We start from the raw sequence: 19,887 nt of genomic DNA on the forward strand, positions 1-19,887 counted from the left end.
AGTTCATTTATTTATTTAATATTTATATCATTTATAGTACGTCTTTCTCACTGAGACTCAAGGCAGATTACACAGTGTGAGATTAGTACAGTCAATATCAGGAACATTTCAATAAACAATGCCATAGGGTAAATAGATACAAGTTCACACAGACATAGCATTAGCAGGAATCCAATACAACACAGTGGTGAGATCTACGGTTCCTAACTCATCATTAGTGGATCATCTGAGATCCCCTCCCATTGCCAAGAAAGGTCTTAGTGATTCTTGGCCCCAGGTCAAAGTCCAAGGTAGGGCCCCAGAATTACTGCCACCCCCACCCCCACCCTTCACTTGGGCAAAGCAAGGAGTGGCCCTCACTTTGGATGAGGTGGGCAGAAGCCTTCTCTACTGTTGGAAGCCCGCTGCCTGAATCCTAAATGGAGCAGGTACAAGCGGCAGCAGATTCTTGCCCTTCTTCTTTTCCTCCTCCTTCAGGGGGGCAGAACCAGGGCAGTTGCCTCCCCCAAGGGCAAAGTGTGAGGTAGCTGCCCTTGTTATCCATTGGCTAAGACTGTCCCTGCTCATTGTCCTGGCTTAAGCCCTGTACAAAAAGTGAAAATTTTCCTTGGTGGCAGGCACATACCTTGCAACATCACAAAAGTTGCTACAGTGCAGCTCTTAGAGCACATATGGCCATGTGAGGTCCATCAGTTATATACCAGATCATTCTTTGTTGTGTGCCATTGCAAGAGACATTGAGTCTGGGGTTGCCAACTTCCAGATGGGGCCTGGAGATCTCCTGGAACTACAACTTATTTCCAGACTACAAATACTTATTCCCTTGGGGAAAATGGCAACTTTGGAGGGTCTATAGCATCATATCCCAATTGAGCTCTCTCCCCAAACTCTGCCTTCTCCTGGCACTGCCCCCAAATCTTCAGGAATTTTGCAACCCATAGTTGGCAGCCCTACATGGCATACCTTTCTCGTTATATCTTGCAGCCAATTTGGGTGGCAGTGTGTCTGAGGATAGACCTGCTCCCATATGGGCCCACAGTCCAGCTTCACATCTACAGGACAGGGAATCTGGAGTGAGCCTTTGTGTCCTTCACCCTCTCCCAATTACCATTCACCCAACTCACGTGAAATTTACTGTGTTGTGGTAAACAGGCTGCACTTGCACCACCAGAAAACTGCGACAGCTTCTCCCATCATTGCCACGGACCACAATATATGTTTGGAATAGCTGCAGAGGAAACAGCACGTGATGAATCTGCCAGTATGAGGGCTGGTCTGATCCAGGTTCTCAACACTCTGCTGGGCCCAGGAGGCATACAGTGCAATCCTTGACTTCAATAGAAGGGTGTAACTGTACACTACTAGTCAGGATGAGTGGAGCTTTATAGAAGCCCTGGGGTCAGGAAAAGAGAAATTCCTGATATGTGTAACATAATAAAAACAACAACAACATTCGATTTATATTTCACCTTTCAGGACAACACCTACTCAGAGTGGTTTACAAAGTATGTTATTATTATCCCCACAACAATCACCCTGTGAGGTGGGTGGGGCTGAGAGAGCTCTGGAAGAGCTGTGACTGACCCAAGATCACCCAGCTGGCTTCAAGTGGAGGAGTGGGGAATCAAACCTGGTTCTCCAGATTGGAGTCCTACTGCTCTTAACCGCTACACCAATCTGTTTTATGCATGAACTGTGTACCGTACAAAAGAGATACCAGAATCCAAATGAGACATAAAGAGATCTGCACCTGTTAAATGTGGATACCTAATTTCCTGAACACTGGGATATTTGATGCTCTTGCCTCAAAATTGGAAAGGTTATTCAACCTTGCTGGAATAGTGTCCGAGGACAGAGTCCTTAAAATGCAAATTGGTTAACTTTAGCATGAACCTGGCTCTCCATTATGAGGAATATGGCTAGAAGGACTCCAGTTCCCTGTTCCTACTCATAACAGGGTCACTTGCCTGGGGTTACAAGACTGGGGATGAAAGACTGGTGAGAGTAAAGGGTACAGTAACAGCTTCACACAAGCAAGCTATCCTCCTTGTGAATGCTTCTGATGTAGGACAGAGTTTGTAATGGAACATACAGATTGTCAAGGAATGGCAAGACTAACATATCAAGTCCATTCCAGAAGCACATGAAATCCAGATAAAACAACGTTCATAAGCAATAAAGCATTCACATGCACGCATTCTCTGCGTGCAAGTTTCTGAAAAGCTGCATTTAGAATTCTGACTTTATTTCTGTCACCTTTTGCTTTTGCTTCTCATCTGTCTTTAGTAATTTTAAGAGTTTCCTCAGTCATCCATTTAGGCTCCTCCTAAATTCTAAATTCTATGAGTTGCTCTCCTGTTTCATTTCATGATCCTAGTCCAAATTTTCCAACAATGTTTGATTCTGCTTTGTCTCCTACTTTTGTGTTCCAGTCACATATGATTATCAGCATATCTTGTTTAGGTGTATGATCCATTTCTTCTTGGACACTTGCGTAAAAGTTTTCCTCCTCAGTCTCTGTAGTTGGGGCATAAACTTGAATGATAGTTATGTCAACAGGCCTTCCATGAAGTCTGATTGCTATTACTTGGTTAGACTTTGCATTGTAGCTGCTTGTGCTATATCTCACATCCCTATTTCTTTTGTGTTTGTTATTTCCTCAGTAAAACACTTTGTGGTTTTTCTGACTGAAAATATTCTGAGTTGGTCCCCAGGATATCTAGCTTACCTGGCTTCATACTTCTCATGTTCCTATTATGTGTGTTGCACAGCTTTGGGTGTTCCTTTTGCATCCATCCATATCTGCAACTGGATGTCCTTTCGGCTTTAATCAAGTCCCATCATTAAGAACAGCACTATTCGTACTTGTCCTGAGCTCTTCCCCAGTAGTCAGTTGAGTGCTATCTGACCTAAGGATCCTGTCTTCCAGCACTATATCTTCTTTCATTTTGGATTGTCTCCTTATAGGATTTTCAAGATAAGAGATGACCAGGGCCGATTCCAGACGGGCACAAGTAAAGCGAGTGCTTTCGCTTTTCCAGCGACCTCACTCGTAAAAACCCGTAATGTCCCGTCCCTGCTTACCTCCGGTTCATGGGGCTGTGTTGCGCTCCAGAAGTGGACGGTGTGAACGCCGTATTGCGGGTTTGCACACTTCTGGACACTTCGTCGCCGTGGAGAGGCCCTCCCCTTTTCCTCCTTCCTTTGTCGGCCGGCCAGCAACAATATTCCCTTAATTTTTTTTTTTAAAACCGGGCGCCATTTGCGCAGTCGCACGTTTGCACAAATGCACAAATGCACAAAAGTTGACGCTGCGTATTCGCATACCTGCACATTTGCGCATTTGCGCATTTGCGCAAAACACGTAAATTTTTTTTTTAAAAAAACTGAAATGCGAACCAATGAAGGCCCCCGACGTCAACTGTGACGGGGAGGAAACAACCAATCCCGGGTACCTCAGTTGGCCGTGCGAACATCCGGAAGCGGGATGGCATGGCACGCTGCGAGACAAAGCGGATGGAGACGAAAGTGAACGTGTGGCCGGTAAGCGATTATTTCCGCAGAAAAACCGCAATTTCTGGCCATCTGGAATCGGCCCAGAAGTGGTTTACCATTTCATTCTTCTGTGCAGTACTAACTAGGGTTAGCTGAAGTAACACTGCCATTGTCTATGAAAGATCCTCTGTCAGTGTCACTTTACACTACTGCTGCTGCCCAGTAGCTAGCCTTCAAGGATTCTTCCACCCCATCACCATTGGAACAGTCAGTTCTCTTGTGCTGATGTTACTGTTAATTCCTGACGTGGGTAGGTGCATCATAGTCTGGTGTCTCGGTGTTGTTGACCATTCCACCTTGAGTGACTCTTCCAGGAGTTTAGACTCTTGACTAAGCCTGCACTCCTGATGGTGTTGCTCTCAGCTTCACTGACACACGCAAACCCCTCACTACATTAAGGTGTGTTTCTAAGAGGGGGATGCAAAAGAATAAATGGACTAGTGGGAGAACATTGTAATCTTCCTGGGCATACCATTGTTGTCCTAAAAGTGCCTGTCCTCAAATAAAGAAGCTTCAAGGACTGATTACAATGTGCGACTGTTGAACTTGAAGTCCAGAACAACGCAACTTCCCTGGGCTGAACAGAGACATAGAAATCTTACCGCACTATTGATGCTAATTCTGCTCTAATCAAGCTGTATTGTAACATTGCACCTTTACATTCTGACTGCCTTCTGACTACCATTCTGACTACTTATACCCTCCTACCTCCTTCCTGGGATATAAAGATTCAGGGATCTCCACTCCTACTTGTATCTGAAGAAGGGAGTTTTGACTCTCAAAAGCTTATACCCGGAATATCTTGTTGGTCTCTAAGGTGCTACTGGACTCAAATCCTGTTGTTCTACTGCAGACCAACAGGACTAACTACCCGAAACAATTTTCTTCAGTGATTTTTAAGACATAAATGTCCTACTGTTTCAAAGATATGTATATGTTTACATGTGCAAAATCAGTACAAAGAAAATAGATATCAAAAATATAAACACATAATATTTCACTATTCCCTTTCAAACATTCTTTACTGGCCTTTTTTGGAAACCTAAAATATGCAATGAAAAATAAACACTATTTTATCCTTTTCATATTTTTATATAAAATAAAATATAATTATAAAGAAAAATCCAAAAACATTTTTACGAACTGTAACATTTCCATTGAGCATTAATAGGAAAAATAATTTTATTTATAGTTTTTAAAATTTTTATATTTTTAGGTTTCCAAAAAAGCCTGTAAAGAACTTGAAAGGGCATAGCTTAATAGTTCAATGAGATATTTTGTTTATAATTTTGAAATCTATTTCATTGTATTGATTTTGCACATATCTATGAAAGAATAAGGCATTTATGTGTTACTGAAGAAGACTGTTAAGTTGAAATGCATTTGGTCTTTTATGACTTTTGATGTGACTTCTTTATTACTTTTGTATATGTATTACAGGACAACTGGATTATATGTGGTTCTGGAATAGACTTGAATAGTTATTCAGTCTTTTCTGGGTTACTGTTAGCTAGGTTGGTTGTCGGCTTATCCCCCACCACACTGGATGCATAAAGTCGACAGAGACACTCACCTTACCAGCTTGTGCACGAGTGAAACCTGTGGCAGGAACACGCACTTCTCCTACTGAATTTATGGTGAAAGGCACGGAATCATTTTCAAAGGCAAACTGTATGAGAGAAGATAAAATCAGCAAGAATCTTTACTGTAAGGTAAGTCACACATCAGGCCCAGACTCACTATCCCCTGCCCCTACTTAGAGCATCATTAGAAAATATTCCAGATTCTCAAGCCTCTGCCCTACATCCCGGTAGAGCATTAACCAGTTCTGTTTCTCTGGACACCCCCTCTCCAAGACCAGAGAATAATCCCTCCCTGCTGCTAATAAACCTGTTCCCCAACTACATTCCAGATTTTGCCCTGCTACCACAATGCTCACTGTCAAATTGCCACTGCCTCGCCTCTTCAGTTCAACGGTGTAGATGACAGCTTCAGGAGGAACATTCTCAGGAACTAGTAATGGTCTTGCAACTATTGGACAGAAGAAAATGTCAGGACTCCTGTTCTAATTAAAATGTGCCCCTTTGACTGTACCAGCATCTTCCATTGGCTCAGATTCTCACTGATCTAAATGGCCTCAGACTTTCTCTGCTCATCACTGAGAGCCCTACAACAAAGTCCAGTCAGAGAGGCCTTAAAGGCTAACACAATTTATCCCAATATAAGCTCCCATAGTCTTTAAGGTGCCAGCAGACTCTTGTTTGCTTTTGCTGCAACAATCATGGATACCCCTCTGGATTTATTGTTCCATTTCCATATCCTGTGCTAGTCTGGACTGCAGCTCCTCATTCCCACAAAGCCAACATCCTGTGTTTCCAGGGTCTGCTCCTATGTGGTGGAGAACTCATTTCCTCTCAATCAGCGCTTGGTGAAATCTAGGATTTTGGATTTTGTTGTCATTTTCTGTAGTATCAGAGCCCAGCATTCACACTCTTCCCGCTAAAGTACTGCTCTCTCAAGTTGAACATGCCAGGGCCTCATCTGGATGTAAGCAAGTCAGTCTTACCTGTGTTAAGAAATGTGTTGTCGCACTCTAAAATGTCTTCTGCTTTCACGTGAATGTAAACCTGACTTGTAACAGAGGATTCTCCTGGGCATTCTGCTTTGAACACCAAGGTATATTGATTCACCTCTCTGGCATTCAGAGCAGTGCCAGGGCGAAGGGTTACCTAGCAATCAAAACAATGAAAATCAACATGATTAATAACCATCTGGAATGATAGCCCAGGAGCCTTGCCCTCCCCTTTTTACACTATCACTGCTTCTGGTTATTCCTGGGAATACCCACCCCACAGAGACAATGGAATTAAGTTTGCCAACCAACCTGAAGAAAAATAGTCCTACCGTTTTAAAAGAAGCCTAATGTGGGTAAATGGGCTCTTGAAGCTATTTATGGCATGGAGGTAAATAACATCACCTTGCAAATAGCATCCCATTAAACCTCTATTAAAGGGACAGGACATTTTTCTCCAGGCCAGTTGGCAAATGTTAGAGAAAGAAAGAAAGAAAGAAAGAAAGAAAGAAAGAAAGAAAGAAAGAAAGAAAGAAAGAAAGAAAGAAAGAAAGAAAGAAAGAAAGAAAGAAAGAAAGAAAGAAAGAAAGAATATGTAGAGTTACTCTGGTCTGAATCAATTGATTTCAATGGACTTAAGCTGGAGTAACTCTGTGTAGGATTGTACTGCGAGACACAGCCAAACTTGTAACAATCAAATTTAGTGAGCTAGTTCTTTTTGCTCCAAATTCTGTTTGAATATTTGGAGGAGAAATCAGGGAAGAACAAGCCTTGATTAGAGAGGGAAACAAGCTGGGATAAATGGGGAAGTCTGGTTCAGGCATCGCTCCCAGTACTCCCCAGGGCATCTGTGAAGGAAATTAAAATTTGGGTCCTTGGAGTGCCATACACCATGTTGTAATTTGCAGTGATGCCACCATTGTTCACTTTTGATTTTGATTGGCACCTTTCATCACCATAAATTATTGGAGAATTTGCAGACAGTGGAGGATTCTTATAACACACTTGACAAAAGTCAAACAAAGCTTTGGGGGTAGGGCAAGCTGGTGGGGGGGATGAGGGACAAGTTTTATGGTTCTGTTTGAATCAGGGAAGATCTGGTAGTTGTGGGCACTTCGTCATGTAACCAGCACACTTTCCCACACGTTTGTAGATATTTTTATAAGGTGAAAGACACAAATAAACATATATTTGCCACTTTTTTAAAAAAAATGGTGCATAATTCCATTGATGCAAAAGGAGTGGGGGAAGACTTAGGATTTCCATAGCTCCTGAGAAGCAACTTGCTGATCTAATATTTGACTTGCTGGTATGTGTGTCTACAGTATCATTTGAGACACTGGGGTCACACCATGGGTGGAGAACATGGTGTGAGAACCATTAGAAAGAAGTTTCTCAGAGCCAGTGTGGTGTAGTGACTAGAGAAGGATCTGGGATAGCTCATTGAGTGACCCTGGGCCATTTATACTCTCTCAGCCTAACCTACCTCACAGGATTGTTGTGAGGATAAAATGGAGGAGAGGAGAATGATGTATGCCACTTTGGGTTCCTTTGAGGGGAAAGGCAGTATATAAATGAAGTAAATAAGTAAATACATCTCTACTGTAAGCAGCTAATTCATATTTATTGGATGGGAAAGTCTTATTGTGCAATCAAGCAGGGCAGCAGCATTTTCTACCTAGCAGTCTCAGATAAAAATTATTTCTAAAATGTTTATAGAGGATGTCATAGATCGGAAGTATCCCTATGAGTCGTGCTTGAAAAAATTTCTCTTTCTTGTGGATGTTGAGATACTACACTGATTGAACCCAAGTCTACAACCCCTATACCTGGAAGGTGCCATTGCCTAAGGCATTTGGTGAATTGAAAAACGTGACTGTAGGATTGATGCTCTCCAAAGATACATTGAATCCTGTGCTTGAGGGTGCTGTGCAATTGACAGTGAAACTGGCCACAACTCCTGTAGTCATACTTTCTTCTACCTCCACAGTACGTGGAAGGTCCATGAACTCTGCAGCAGAGAGAAATCATTGGAGAGCTTTAGTCCCATGACACACAATCAAACCAAAATGAAACCCTTTCAGTGCAATTCTAAGTAGAGGTATAGTTTTCAAAGTTAATTGAAGTCAATAGGTTTAAAAGAGTGTAACCCTGTTTAGAATTGTACTGTTTGTGTTATCTGTATCCATAGCAGCCATCCCTGTCATAATAATCCAACACAAATTATAACTAAACAGAAACACCACCTTACCCTGCATGTTGCACTATTATTGCTCTCTTTAAGAAAAACTAATTTTAAAAATGTCTTTTAAGAAGCAAAATGTGACTGACGTGTTCGTGACCCTGGATTTGGCTAAAAAATCTTAGAATTAGGATTTGCCTAGAATTAGCATGGCAGCAGGAGTAGCAAGCATTTACCACAGCCAGAGGGATTTGAGCAGGATGAGGATTGGACATTGATCTTAGTCTGGGGGGGGATATCTTTTTTGACAAAAAGGATGAGATCCTCAGATATGAAGCAGAAGTTATCAATGAAGAGCCACCTCACTTCTCTCCACCACCACACTCCACATGCTCTTCACAGTCAAGAACATCAGTCTTCACCAGTTTGCAGTTACACTAGAAAAACTGCCATCAGACACCATATGTAGCAGGAAACTGGAACCCTCTTTGTGCCAAGTGCAGCTGGTCAGGGCAGAGGCACTTACTGGGCATCTCCCCAGTGACATCTGCAGCAACCAGAATGTATTGAGCAATGCCCTTACTTGTCTCTGATTGCTCTGATTGAGCAATGCCCTTACTTGTCTCAGCTGGAGGAGCTGCCACCAGGAGCTGTTGCATTGGCAAAGGGATGACAAGGTATCCATTGGCCATGCTCCATACTAGATGCCTGACACAGTCAAAATCTCTTCTGTTTCTTCCATTGAGTAATTGTGATGATTGGAAAGGGTACCTTTCAGTTTCAGCATCTCTTGTTTTTTCTCACCCTCACTTTCAATCCAAACTGAGCTTGAACTTTCCAACCCAAACCAGTTAGGCACCAAAATGATGAATATTAACAAATGTTACTAGTTTACTAATTTGTTTTTTGTTAAAACAGCAATAATGAATGGAGCATAGCAACTGTGACGTAGAAATGTTCCTTTCATCATAAATGAATACAGTAAAAACATTTGTGGTTAAACATCATTCCACACTGAGTGATAATTTACCAGAAATTAATACTGCCTCAGTATGGTAAGCCTGATAATATAGTAAGCATTTTATCTCAATGTATTGTCGAAGGCTTTCACGGCCGGAGAACGATGGTTGTTGGGGGTTTTCCGGGCTGTATTGCCGTGGTCTTGGCATTGTAGTTCCTGACGTTTCGCCAGCAGCTGTGGCTGGCATCTTCAGAGGTGTAGCACCAAAAGACAGAGATCTCTCAGTGTCACAGTGTGGAAAAGATGTAGGTCATTTGTATCTACTCAGGAGGGGTGGGGTTGAGCTGAGTCATTCTGTAAGAGTTTCCCAGGGTGTGGAATGCTAATGGCGGGAGGCTTCACTGTATCCTGAGGAGGTTCTTTTGCATATGGATTGGTGTTTGATGTGCTAATCTTCTCTGCAGGGCTATTGTCGGGTGTGGAGTGTTTTGTTGGCCTGGTGTTTTTCAGAACTGGAGCCCATGCTCTGTTCATTCTTAAGGTTTCTTCTTTCCTGTTGAAGTTTTGCTTATGCTTGTGAAGGGGAAGCCATTGAAATTCACAAGCATAAGCAAAACTTCAACAGGAAAGAAGAAACCTTAAGAATGAACAGAGCATGGGCTCCAGTTCTGAAAAACACCAGGCCAACAAAACACTCCACACCCGACAATAGCCCTGCAGAGAAGATTAGCACATCAAACACCAATCCATATGCAAAAGAACCTCCTCAGGATACAGTGAAGCCTCCCGCCATTAGCATTCCACACCCTGGGAAACTCTTACAGAATGACTCAGCTCAACCCCACCCCTCCTGAGTAGATACAAATGACCTACATCTTTTCCACACTGTGACACTGAGAGATCTCTGTCTTTTGGTGCTACACCTCTGAAGATGCCAGCCACAGCTGCTGGCGAAACATCAGGAACTACAATGCCAAGACCACGGCAATACAGCCCGGAAAACCCCCAACAACCATCATTTTATCTCACTTTATGTGTTTTGTTTCATATGAGTTTAGGATTTGCCTGATGCACTGGATGATAGCCTTACAGTTGTGAGGGAAATCCATTTCTGAGACATAGTATCAGACACAGAAACACGTCAGGCACATGCTTCTGTATCTGAGCTGCCCTAAATTTGAGCTGGCACTAGAAATGGGCAAAGAGTTCATTAGAGGCAGCAAAACAACAACAGGGTCGACTCAAAGGTCAAGATCCATGCGGACAAATCTGAGGCTAGGCAGAAACATGGTCAAGGTCAGGAGTGTGGTTCAGAATCCAAGAAAGTCCAGAGCAAAGGCAAGTCACAGGGTTGCAAGAGGCAGCAGCCCCCCTCCCCCTCAACAGAGTTATCACAGCCCTCATACCACAGCTAAGTTGCTTAGATTGAAGGGTACAGCCTGGAGGAAGCAACTTTATATCTCCAGGCTAGATCTTATTAGACTCTTCTGTCAGCTGTTCCCCATAGCTCTCACTGGGTCCCTCCAGGCAGGGTGTGCTTCCTCACCGGGCCATCTTTTAAAACTACTTTTAAGGTTTTAATGTTTTGTTATGTTATTTTATTTTTTTCTTTAATTTTATACATTGTATTTATTGTATTACATTTGTTGTAAACCACCCAGACAGCTTTGGCTTTGGGTGGCACAGAAATAAATAAATAAACAAATAAATAAATCATCATTGTCATCATCTTGAGGTGGCACCACGGTCCAGAGAAAAATAAGCCAGAAGTTCAGTTGGCATACTGACCATGGTTCTGTTAGCTCCAGGTTCTGAGTCGCATGGCACCTGATACATGGGTTCATTAAAAGGCAAAGAGTTTGACTCCCATCTCCTCTGAATGAAATACATTCATCTGGAAGCTCATTGTAGTGCTGTTTTGTAATTTTGGAAGGGGAGAGGTATACTAGAGGTCCTATAGGGACAATAACACCCCTCCTCAAGGCCTTTCCCAATTGCACCCCCTTTCTTTGCAACTTGGAAAATACATAACAGGGACACACATTCCCCTTTCCCAATCTCTGTTGTCTCAGCAATTAAGATAATTGTGTTCTTTCCTCAAGAGAACAGCTTTGTGCCTCTTGGACTTTGGTGCCTAGACAGCCACTTCTCCTGCACCGGGGGGGGGGGGCTGGGGGCTGGGGCAGCCCTCAGATCTTCAGGGTTTGACAGGACCTGATTTACACCTAGAGAACAATTGGACTTCTTTTGCAGGAGGTTGGTGCCAAAGAACACAATCTGAGAGTAAAGATCTAGCTGGCCCTGGAGTAGCCCATTCACAGTGTATCTTCATGCAGGTGTCTGTATGCCCATCTGGAGGTGCATGTGCTCACACATACATGCTTGCCTACAAGCTATGTTTGCCCACATTAAGAACAGTCAGCTTTGTTTTCACAGCTGTGGTGCATCAAAGCCCATTCCTGCCCTGCATGAGGTTATCTTCTTTTCCCCACCACTGATTACAGGCCATTGAATGCTGAAATAGGTAGGTTTCTGTCCTTACCTACAGCTATGATGATCACACCTGGAGGAAAAAAAAACAAGATAAAGTTTGTTATAGTCACCTGCTATTAGAACCATTTGAGTGTGATATATCCAGAAGTAGTTAACACTGCTTCTAGTTCTTACCTGTCCCCACGCTGCCTTGCTCTTCTAAATCCCAGCAAACAATTACCTTGACTAGGGCAATCAAACCCAGACAAGCATGAGGGTCTCGGATCATTAATAGTTGTGGAGAAGGTGGAATTTTTGCATGAGCAGCTTGTTCTGTGGGTGTGAGGGAAAGCGGCATTTGCTCTAATGGCACCTACTACACAGCTATTGAAATTCTGTTCTCCTTTGCTTCTGCTCATACTAATTCTGACAAGAGAGACAACATAACGTCCTCAGGGTTGCCAACTCCAAGTTGGGAAATTCCTGCAGATTTGGGGTAGCACTTGGGTAGGGCAGGGTTTGGGGAGGGGAGAGACCTCAGCTGGGTATAATGCTATAGAGTCTACCCTCTAAAGAAGCCATTTTCTCCAGGGGAAATGAACTCTGTAGTCTGGAGGTCAGGTGTAATTTTGGGGGATCTCCAGGCCCCATCTGGTGGTTGACAACCCTAAACTTCATCCCTCTCAATGTGGAACTCTGGGCACGGACCAGGGAAAAAACATGGGCCATCAGTCCATGGTCCGTCACATTTCACAGACCACGGACCATGGACCATAAACTTTTTACGGACCCGCCCTGGTTCGTGGACCAGTCAGTCCATGGTCCGTCAGCGCCGGTTTCCAGGCTGCTTGCATGCAGGAGCACAGAAATGGGGACTTTAAACCCCCCTTGCTCCAGCTGGCTGGCGGAGGGGAGTGCTTTAAACTTTAAACCCTCACTTTAAACCCCCCTGGCGGAGCCCACCAGTCAGCTGGAGCCTGCCAGTCAGCGGGAGTGAAGGAGGGTTTAAAACACGCACCCCCCCACCCCGTGCTTGCGAGCAGTATGCAGAGTGCTTTAAACCCCCTTAGCTGCCAGGTAGGGAAGTCCCAGACCAATGGACTGACTGACTTGCCCAAAAGTTGTGGTGTCCATGGAAAATAGGCATCCGACGACCTGCCAGTTCGCAAACACCAAACCAGGCCAGTCCACGTCAAATTTAGGTCCATTTTCCAGACCGTACCCACTTCTACTGAACAGTATTAGTGTCTTGAGGGGGACTGTTGAAGGGAAATCATCTTTGGTTACTTTGCCTGTCTTATTTGAAGGAGTCACAAATATAAATTTAGGCCAGTCCCTTTAGGAAAGAAGGCAAAACAATTATTTTTAGGCACTTGGCCTATCTTGCTGCCACTGAAAAGAATCTTTTTAGGGATTTAAGGGACTAATGCCTGGACAAATTCCTAGCTTTGCCAACTCTTTATTTATTTTATTATTTTATTATTCGATTTATAAACCGCCCATCCTCAGGGGCTCTGGGTGGTGAACAACAATTAAAATCAATAAAAACAAGAAAACAATAATTCTAAAATCAACATACACTAAACAACAATAAAATAAATTAACCAGATACATTAAATAAATTAAATATAATTAAATAAATTAACCAAATACATTGAAACCAACATATGCTGTAACTGGGCAAGACTTGGGAATGGAATGCAGGAACAAACCCCAAAGGAGGCCTAGAAACTGGAGCCCAAGAATAGAACCTAATTGTTTTTTTTTACTTGGCTAGGGGTGGAGCCCAAAGATAAAAGATGTCTTTTCACCTAAATTGCACAGTCAAGTTTATTTTAAATGGTTGGGGAGAGGGGAATATTGGCCTTCTGGCAGCTCAACCAAAAGCAAAAGTACATGGCCAGGTCAATCCTTTCCTGATCTGTTGGCAATTTCAGTGGAAACATTGGACTAATTTTGACTAATTTTGACTAATACTGACTAATTTTTGTTTTTTTTATTTCTTTATATTATTTAGAGTCCACATTTTTCACTGAGATTGAAGGCAGATCACATAAGGCTGGGACATTCAATAGACAATGCATTAGGGTTCGAAATTGCAGAAAACTGTGAAAAACAAACAGAAATCTGATACAGAGCTGAAAGAAGGCATAAGCAGTTTGGTGTAGTGGTTAATAGTGCGGGACTCTAATCTGGAGAACCGGGTTTGATTCCCCACTCCTCCACTTGAAGCCAGCTGGGTGACCTTGGGTCAGTCACAGCTTCTAGGAGCTCTCTCAGCCCCATCCACCTCACAGGGTGATTGATGTTGTGGGGATAATAATAACATACTTTGTAAACAGCTCTGAGTGGATGTTAAGTTGTCCTGAAGGGTGGTATATAAATCAAATGTTGCTATTATTATTTATTATTATAATAACATGATATGGTGAATGATGCAGAAATTACTTAATAGAAGCATATTGAAGCAATAGACAGCACACAGTAGTATAGTCAGTCCCTATTCCTTTACCAAAGCATCTTTTTGAACTGTTTCCTTATAGTATAGCCCTTCCATCTGTGTAAAAAAGCCCTCCTAAATAATTGATTTTGCCCATTTGCAGGGTGGCACCTGCAGAAGGCCCTGTTCAGATGAGTGAAGCTGTCATGGTGGAACATAGGGAGAGAGGTGGTCCCGTAGATATGAGGGGATCAGTGATAGCTAAAACACTGAATTGAGCACAGTAACTGATGGATAACTGCTTAAGTGACTGCAGAATGGCAGTAATATGCATGTTCCACCTAGCTCCTGATAATAACTGAGCTGCAGTGTTCTGTATCAACTGAAGTCTCTGAGCTGACTTTGTGGGAAGACTTACGAGAGTGCATTTCAGTAGTCTAGTCTTGATGTTACCGTGGTGTGAATCCAGATGGCCAGGTCAGTGGTGTCAAGTTAGGGCCATCTTCTGGGCTAGACTGAGTTGGAAGGAGGCCTTTTTTACAGCTGTGTTTATTTTTTCTCCAGCAGTAATGCTAGATCCAATATAATGCCCTAGGCTCTTAACCAAGTTAGAAAGGGTCACCTGAACCCCATCAAAAGTGGGAAGCACAGTGTCCTTTAAGACCTCAGGCTTCCCAGCCAGCATCACTCCCATCTTGTCTGGGTTCAGTTTCAATATGTTCACTTTCAGCCATTTAACCACAGCAGTCAGGCAGTGGCTCAATACTGCATCAGCAGGAGGTTTCAATAGGGAGATGTAGAGCTGAGTGTCATTGCACATTGATGACATCCAGTTCCAAGGCTACAAATTATTTCTCTAAAGGCTTTACATAGAGGCTGAATAAAATGGGGTATAATATTGCATCCAGAATCACTCCAAACACACTGAACCAGTCATGACTCTCTCTGACCAGCCCACTGATTCAGAGGGGACAGAGGAAGAGCCTGAGGAGTCAAGGCCAGGGAACCAGAAGGATCAGCAGGAGCATGGAGGGCCTGACACTGCGGCAGTACCTGCCAACCACACTTCAGCAGCGCCAGAGGCCACCCTGCTAGAGCCTACCAAGGAAGCCTTGCCACTGGCTTCAGAGATAACCACTAGGACTCCACCATACAGGATGAAAACCCGGGCCTGTAGCTCCTCAGGGACCACTCCACAAGAGCAGTGTCAGCAGGATGCCCAGGCTGAGACAGAACAAAGGGGGCAAAGTGCCAGACTAGCAGCACACAATTCCATCCTGGACCCAGAACAGGGCTCTGAGAATATTGCTGTTTTGGAGGATCCTGGCCTAACCACAGCCTCCACACCTGCTAGCAGATGCTGCTGAGCTAGATTACCTCTTAGTTTATTTAGGCTGAAGCTTGAGAAGGCTGCATTGCTGGATCAACCAGTCGACTAGGTGCAAGTCCTGTGTTCTAGCCCCTGCTGTCAACTTCAAGCTCCCTGCTTTCAGCTCTAGGTGCCAGTCTATGCTTCCAAGTCTAGACAGCCAAATTGATGGCCTAACTCCTGAGGAGCCCAGACCCAGCCAACCTACTGTGTGTAGGACAGAGCCTCATTTTTAGCAAGCCTGCACTGTTCCAACAAATAAGGTTTCAGCAACAGTAACACAATATCCCATAGAAAGACATGTAATAGGCATTAGTATTAATAGAAGTAAGTTTTCTATAGTAACAGACTTGTTGCTATCTATAATCTTTTGAAGAAAAATCTTGCCCTACCTTCATTCTCCCACATTAGGCTGTGTGAGAATGTACATCCTCAAATAATGAAACTAACAAATGATAAAAGGTTACAAAATTGAATGTTTGAGGAATTGTGGTACTTAAATAGAAACATCATCATAGCTGTTCCCAATAACTGCTTATGATCCTTGTGCAATTCACAAAGCAAACTGCATTTCTAAAAGCTTTGAATCAGCAATGGGGAGAGGTACTGCATTTTCCCAGACATAGTTTTATAAGGGAAATATCACTGTAAGAAAAGTTCAGACTTGACAAAATGCCCATGGCTACAAGAGACAGATCAATCAATGCATATATAAATCACAAAAATATGATTTAGGGAAAGGGTCCTTTGACATGAGATTGATTCTGCCTAGGACTGTACTTCTCCAAGGACCAATACGCTGCTGAGGAATCTAACTATAGGAGCAGGAGATCCTATAATGAACAAATGCAGGGATAAGAGTTTCACCTACATTAATGCAGTTGAGTCCTACCTTTAGTACAAATAGCGAGGAGCAGGGAGAGGTGAAATTGCCACCCAAATCCCATTATGTCAGGAAGCTGCTCCTGTAGCCAGAGCTGTTTGTGTCTTTGTGTCCTTAGGTTGCCAAGTAAGGTTGCTAGTGATGCAGGGCAGGCAGGGCTTAACAGTCCCTTCCTGGTTAGAAAAAGAAAAGGCAAACAGGCAACTGGGACTAGCCAGAGTTTTGAATTCACTGCTGCTTCCAGCTTGCATGGTAACTGGGGAACAATGTGTGCTCCACCTACCTTTTTAACCTTTGTGTCAAAGTCACGCTCAAGCATTCCCAAAGACACTAGCATAATTGTCTAGTGCACAAGTTATTAATAGAAGGTAGACATTTTGCAGAGGAAAGGGGGGGCAGTAACCATCTCATTGATTGTCCCATTTAGTCTGCAATCCTAAAAAAAACTAGGATGGGACTAAGGATTATTGAACTCAGTGGGACTTATTTTGCAGTAAACATTCAGGGATCAGGTTGGATTGAATAAACATTACAAAGATGAGTAGATGTGAGCTCCAGCATTGGAGAAGAGGACAACAGGATTGTAAAGAAATAAATAAAATAAAAACAAATAACACCCAAACATTTATTCTATGGGGGCATTGCCCTAGGTACAGGGTTCAACTTCTGACCACTAAAAAGAAAGTTAGATAAGGACTCCTGTACTGCAGTGTGACAGTGAAGGGGTGCTCAGTCTCTGAAGTACTAAAATAAACAAGTGGAGATCCCTAAACCACCATACTGAATGGAAAAGGGAGGAAAGAAAGGAGACTCCATCTTTCTCCATGCACTCTCTTTGTATCTCTTAATAGATAAAAGGCCAGTGTGGTATAGTGCTTACAGTGTCAGGCATGGACCTGGGAGACTCTGGTTTAACTCCCTAGTTGGCCCCATGAAGCTTGCTGAGTGACCTTTGACCAGTCACTTCAGTGACCTACCTCACAACATAGATTTGAAGACAAAATGGCAAAGGAGAGAACCATGTCTACTGCCCTGAGCCTGGAAGAATGGTAAGATTTAAAGGTATTAAATAAATAAGATAGTGGGAAGGAGTCACTCGCAGGCTTGTGTTCCCCCCAGCAATGAACCAACTGTTGCAAACTGGACCCTGTTGTATTTTCTTGAACACCAAGACACACCAGCTTTATATACAATAAACAGGTTTTTATTCAGCTCTCACTCTGGCTTAGCCTGCATTTTTATTCAGCCTCTCAATCACGCCTCAGCAGCCACCAATTTTCTACAGGAGCACTGAAGGGCCAAGAACATGAAAAGCAGAAAGCTGTCCCCAGAAACTTGGTCTTCTACCACAGATTGGGTTCCCAGATGCCTACCAGTGGCAGGCAAACTCCTAGGGATTTGTCCCCTCTCCTGGCGATCCACCAGTGATCCCAGTGGGGCGCGGCAACATCACAAATGACCTTGTTGCGGCACCTGCGAGAGCGTTCCTGTGCTTCATTTGGGGCTGATTTGGAAGTGGCATCATCATCGCACACAAGAGCCAGGGTGTGTGCAGGAGCATTACTCATGTGAGCAACACGAGGTAAGTGCCAGGTCCCCACCTCCCACCAGGAGGGTATAGGGACCTGGCAACCCTAACAAATATGGCTACCGTGGACTTCCGGTTTGGGGTAATGGCGAGACCAATTCGGAGCTCCAGATCATCCGAGGTGCTGGTTTTTTGGCTGGTGGGGCACTCAGATCGCCCGCAGCCTCCTGATTTCAGCTAGAAATCTGGCAGGAACGCTTGTAGCCCCCAGGGTGAAGGGTCTCGGCGGGTGGGAGGCTCTGAATAAAGGGCTTTCCTCCCAAGCCTTGAGATCCTCCTCGGAGAAGGGCGGCTAAAATCTCTGCAGCAGCTTTGGGAGTCATTAAATTGACATAGGCTCGTTGTTCCCCAAGCCTCGGGAACGGATTTGAACAGAACTGGACGTTTGAAGCAGTGAGTACATCCCAAGAAGTTTGTGCTAAGTTAAGATTACTATCTCCCCCAACGGACTGTTTTACTGAACAAAGACCGAGTTTCTAAACGAACAAAAGACTGAGATACTAAGCTGGAAAAGTATACTAAAGGACTGAGCAGTTTAATTTGAGGTTTGAGAGCGAGAAAAAGCTAAAAAGAGCTAAGAAAGAATATTGTTTTGCATACCTGTGGTTGGGGAGATAGCAACGCGGAGGGCGGATCGTGGGAATCGGAAGGTGCACCGCGAGACAGGAAGTGGAGGATAATAGATGGAGAGGAGAGAGAGAGAGAGCGGTGAGGGAGGTCAGGAAGATCAGGAGGACCCGGAAGGAAAACAACGTTGGAAGAGGAAGTGAAGCACCCACCATTGAAAGTAAGGGAAGATCATCATAGTGACAGCATTACCATAGAGAAAGATCGCCCGACATTTTATATCATAGAGAAACATCGCCCGACATTTTAAGGGTAAGGGAAGCCTCAATCGCCATTTTAACAGAGGGCAAACGTTTAAAATTTTGATATATAACAAAAGAGACTTGAATTAAAAAGAAGACGGAGTTAAGAAAGAGAGCGGATTCGTGGGGACCCAAGGCAAGTCCGATGGCCTCCAAAAAAGAAAAGGATTGGCAGGTTGCCATCGAGAATTTGGATAAGAAAATAACAGAGGGAAATAAAGAGATTTGGGAGATGATACAACAATTACAGCAAAATTTAATGACGGAAGTGAAAGAAGCGATTAAGTCGGAAATAACGGAGGTTAAAAAAGAGATGGAGGCAATAAAAACAGATTTACAGAATACCCAACGAAAGGTGCAAGAAACGCAACAGATGGTGCAGGACGGGGAGAAAAAAACGGAGGCTATACAGACAGAGACTGTGGGTATGGGCGAAAGAATTCTGATGATGGAATGCAAAGCAAGGGACAGACAAATTCGTATGAGGGCGGTCCCGGAAAAAATAGATGGATCCGCTCTGAAACAAGTAGCTGAAATATTGGCAAAATTTTGGGGACAAACAGAGGAGGAAATGATGACTCACTTGGATATCGTGTATAGAGTCAATTCAAAATATGCAGAACAAAAGAATTTACCAAGAGATATTATTGTCCAATTGACCACAAGGAGAATGAAGGAGGAAATTATCAGAAGACATTTTGAAACTCCACTGGAAATAGCCGGGACACGGATTCGAATTATGAAAGAAGTACTACGAAAAGTACTCCAGGATCAGAAAAAATATAGAGATTTGATACAAAAGTTGAAGGCAGCTGAAATTAGATATAGATGGGAGCTGCCAGAAGGAGTGACTTTTGAATTTCAATCAGGGAGACAAGTGATTAAATCAAAATATGCAATGGATGTATTTCTGATGGAGAATGGAAAAGACTTTCCTAGCGCATCCAGGTTATAATTATGGAGTACAAATTAATTTCATGGAATGTTAATGGACTC

General features: G+C 43.4%; 1 protein-coding gene across 3 annotated transcripts in view; it reads right to left on the minus strand.

Moving 5' to 3' along the window:
- The window catches only part of CDHR4 (cadherin related family member 4), a 44,049-nt gene extending 27,522 nt beyond the window's left edge, over window positions 1-16,527 (minus strand). For all 3 annotated transcript variants that reach the window (XM_054975332.1, XM_054975331.1, XM_054975330.1), the window contains exons 1-7: window positions 16,444-16,527; window positions 11,813-11,833; window positions 7,957-8,138; window positions 6,122-6,284; window positions 5,495-5,586; window positions 5,129-5,224; window positions 1,125-1,228 (exon numbers count right to left, since the gene is read on the minus strand). In XM_054975332.1, coding sequence (XP_054831307.1) covers window positions 1,125-1,228; window positions 5,129-5,224; window positions 5,495-5,586; window positions 6,122-6,284; window positions 7,957-8,138; window positions 11,813-11,833; window positions 16,444-16,498 — 713 coding nt within the window. In that variant the 5' untranslated portion in view covers window positions 16,499-16,527. The remainder of the gene's footprint in view (window positions 1-1,124; window positions 1,229-5,128; window positions 5,225-5,494; window positions 5,587-6,121; window positions 6,285-7,956; window positions 8,139-11,812; window positions 11,834-16,443) is intronic.
- Between the last annotated feature and the right edge of the window lie 3,360 nt (window positions 16,528-19,887).

The sequence above is a fragment of the Eublepharis macularius genome, chromosome 4 (assembly GCF_028583425.1).
Source record: "Eublepharis macularius isolate TG4126 chromosome 4, MPM_Emac_v1.0, whole genome shotgun sequence".
Lineage (NCBI taxonomy): Eukaryota > Metazoa > Chordata > Lepidosauria > Squamata > Eublepharidae > Eublepharis > Eublepharis macularius.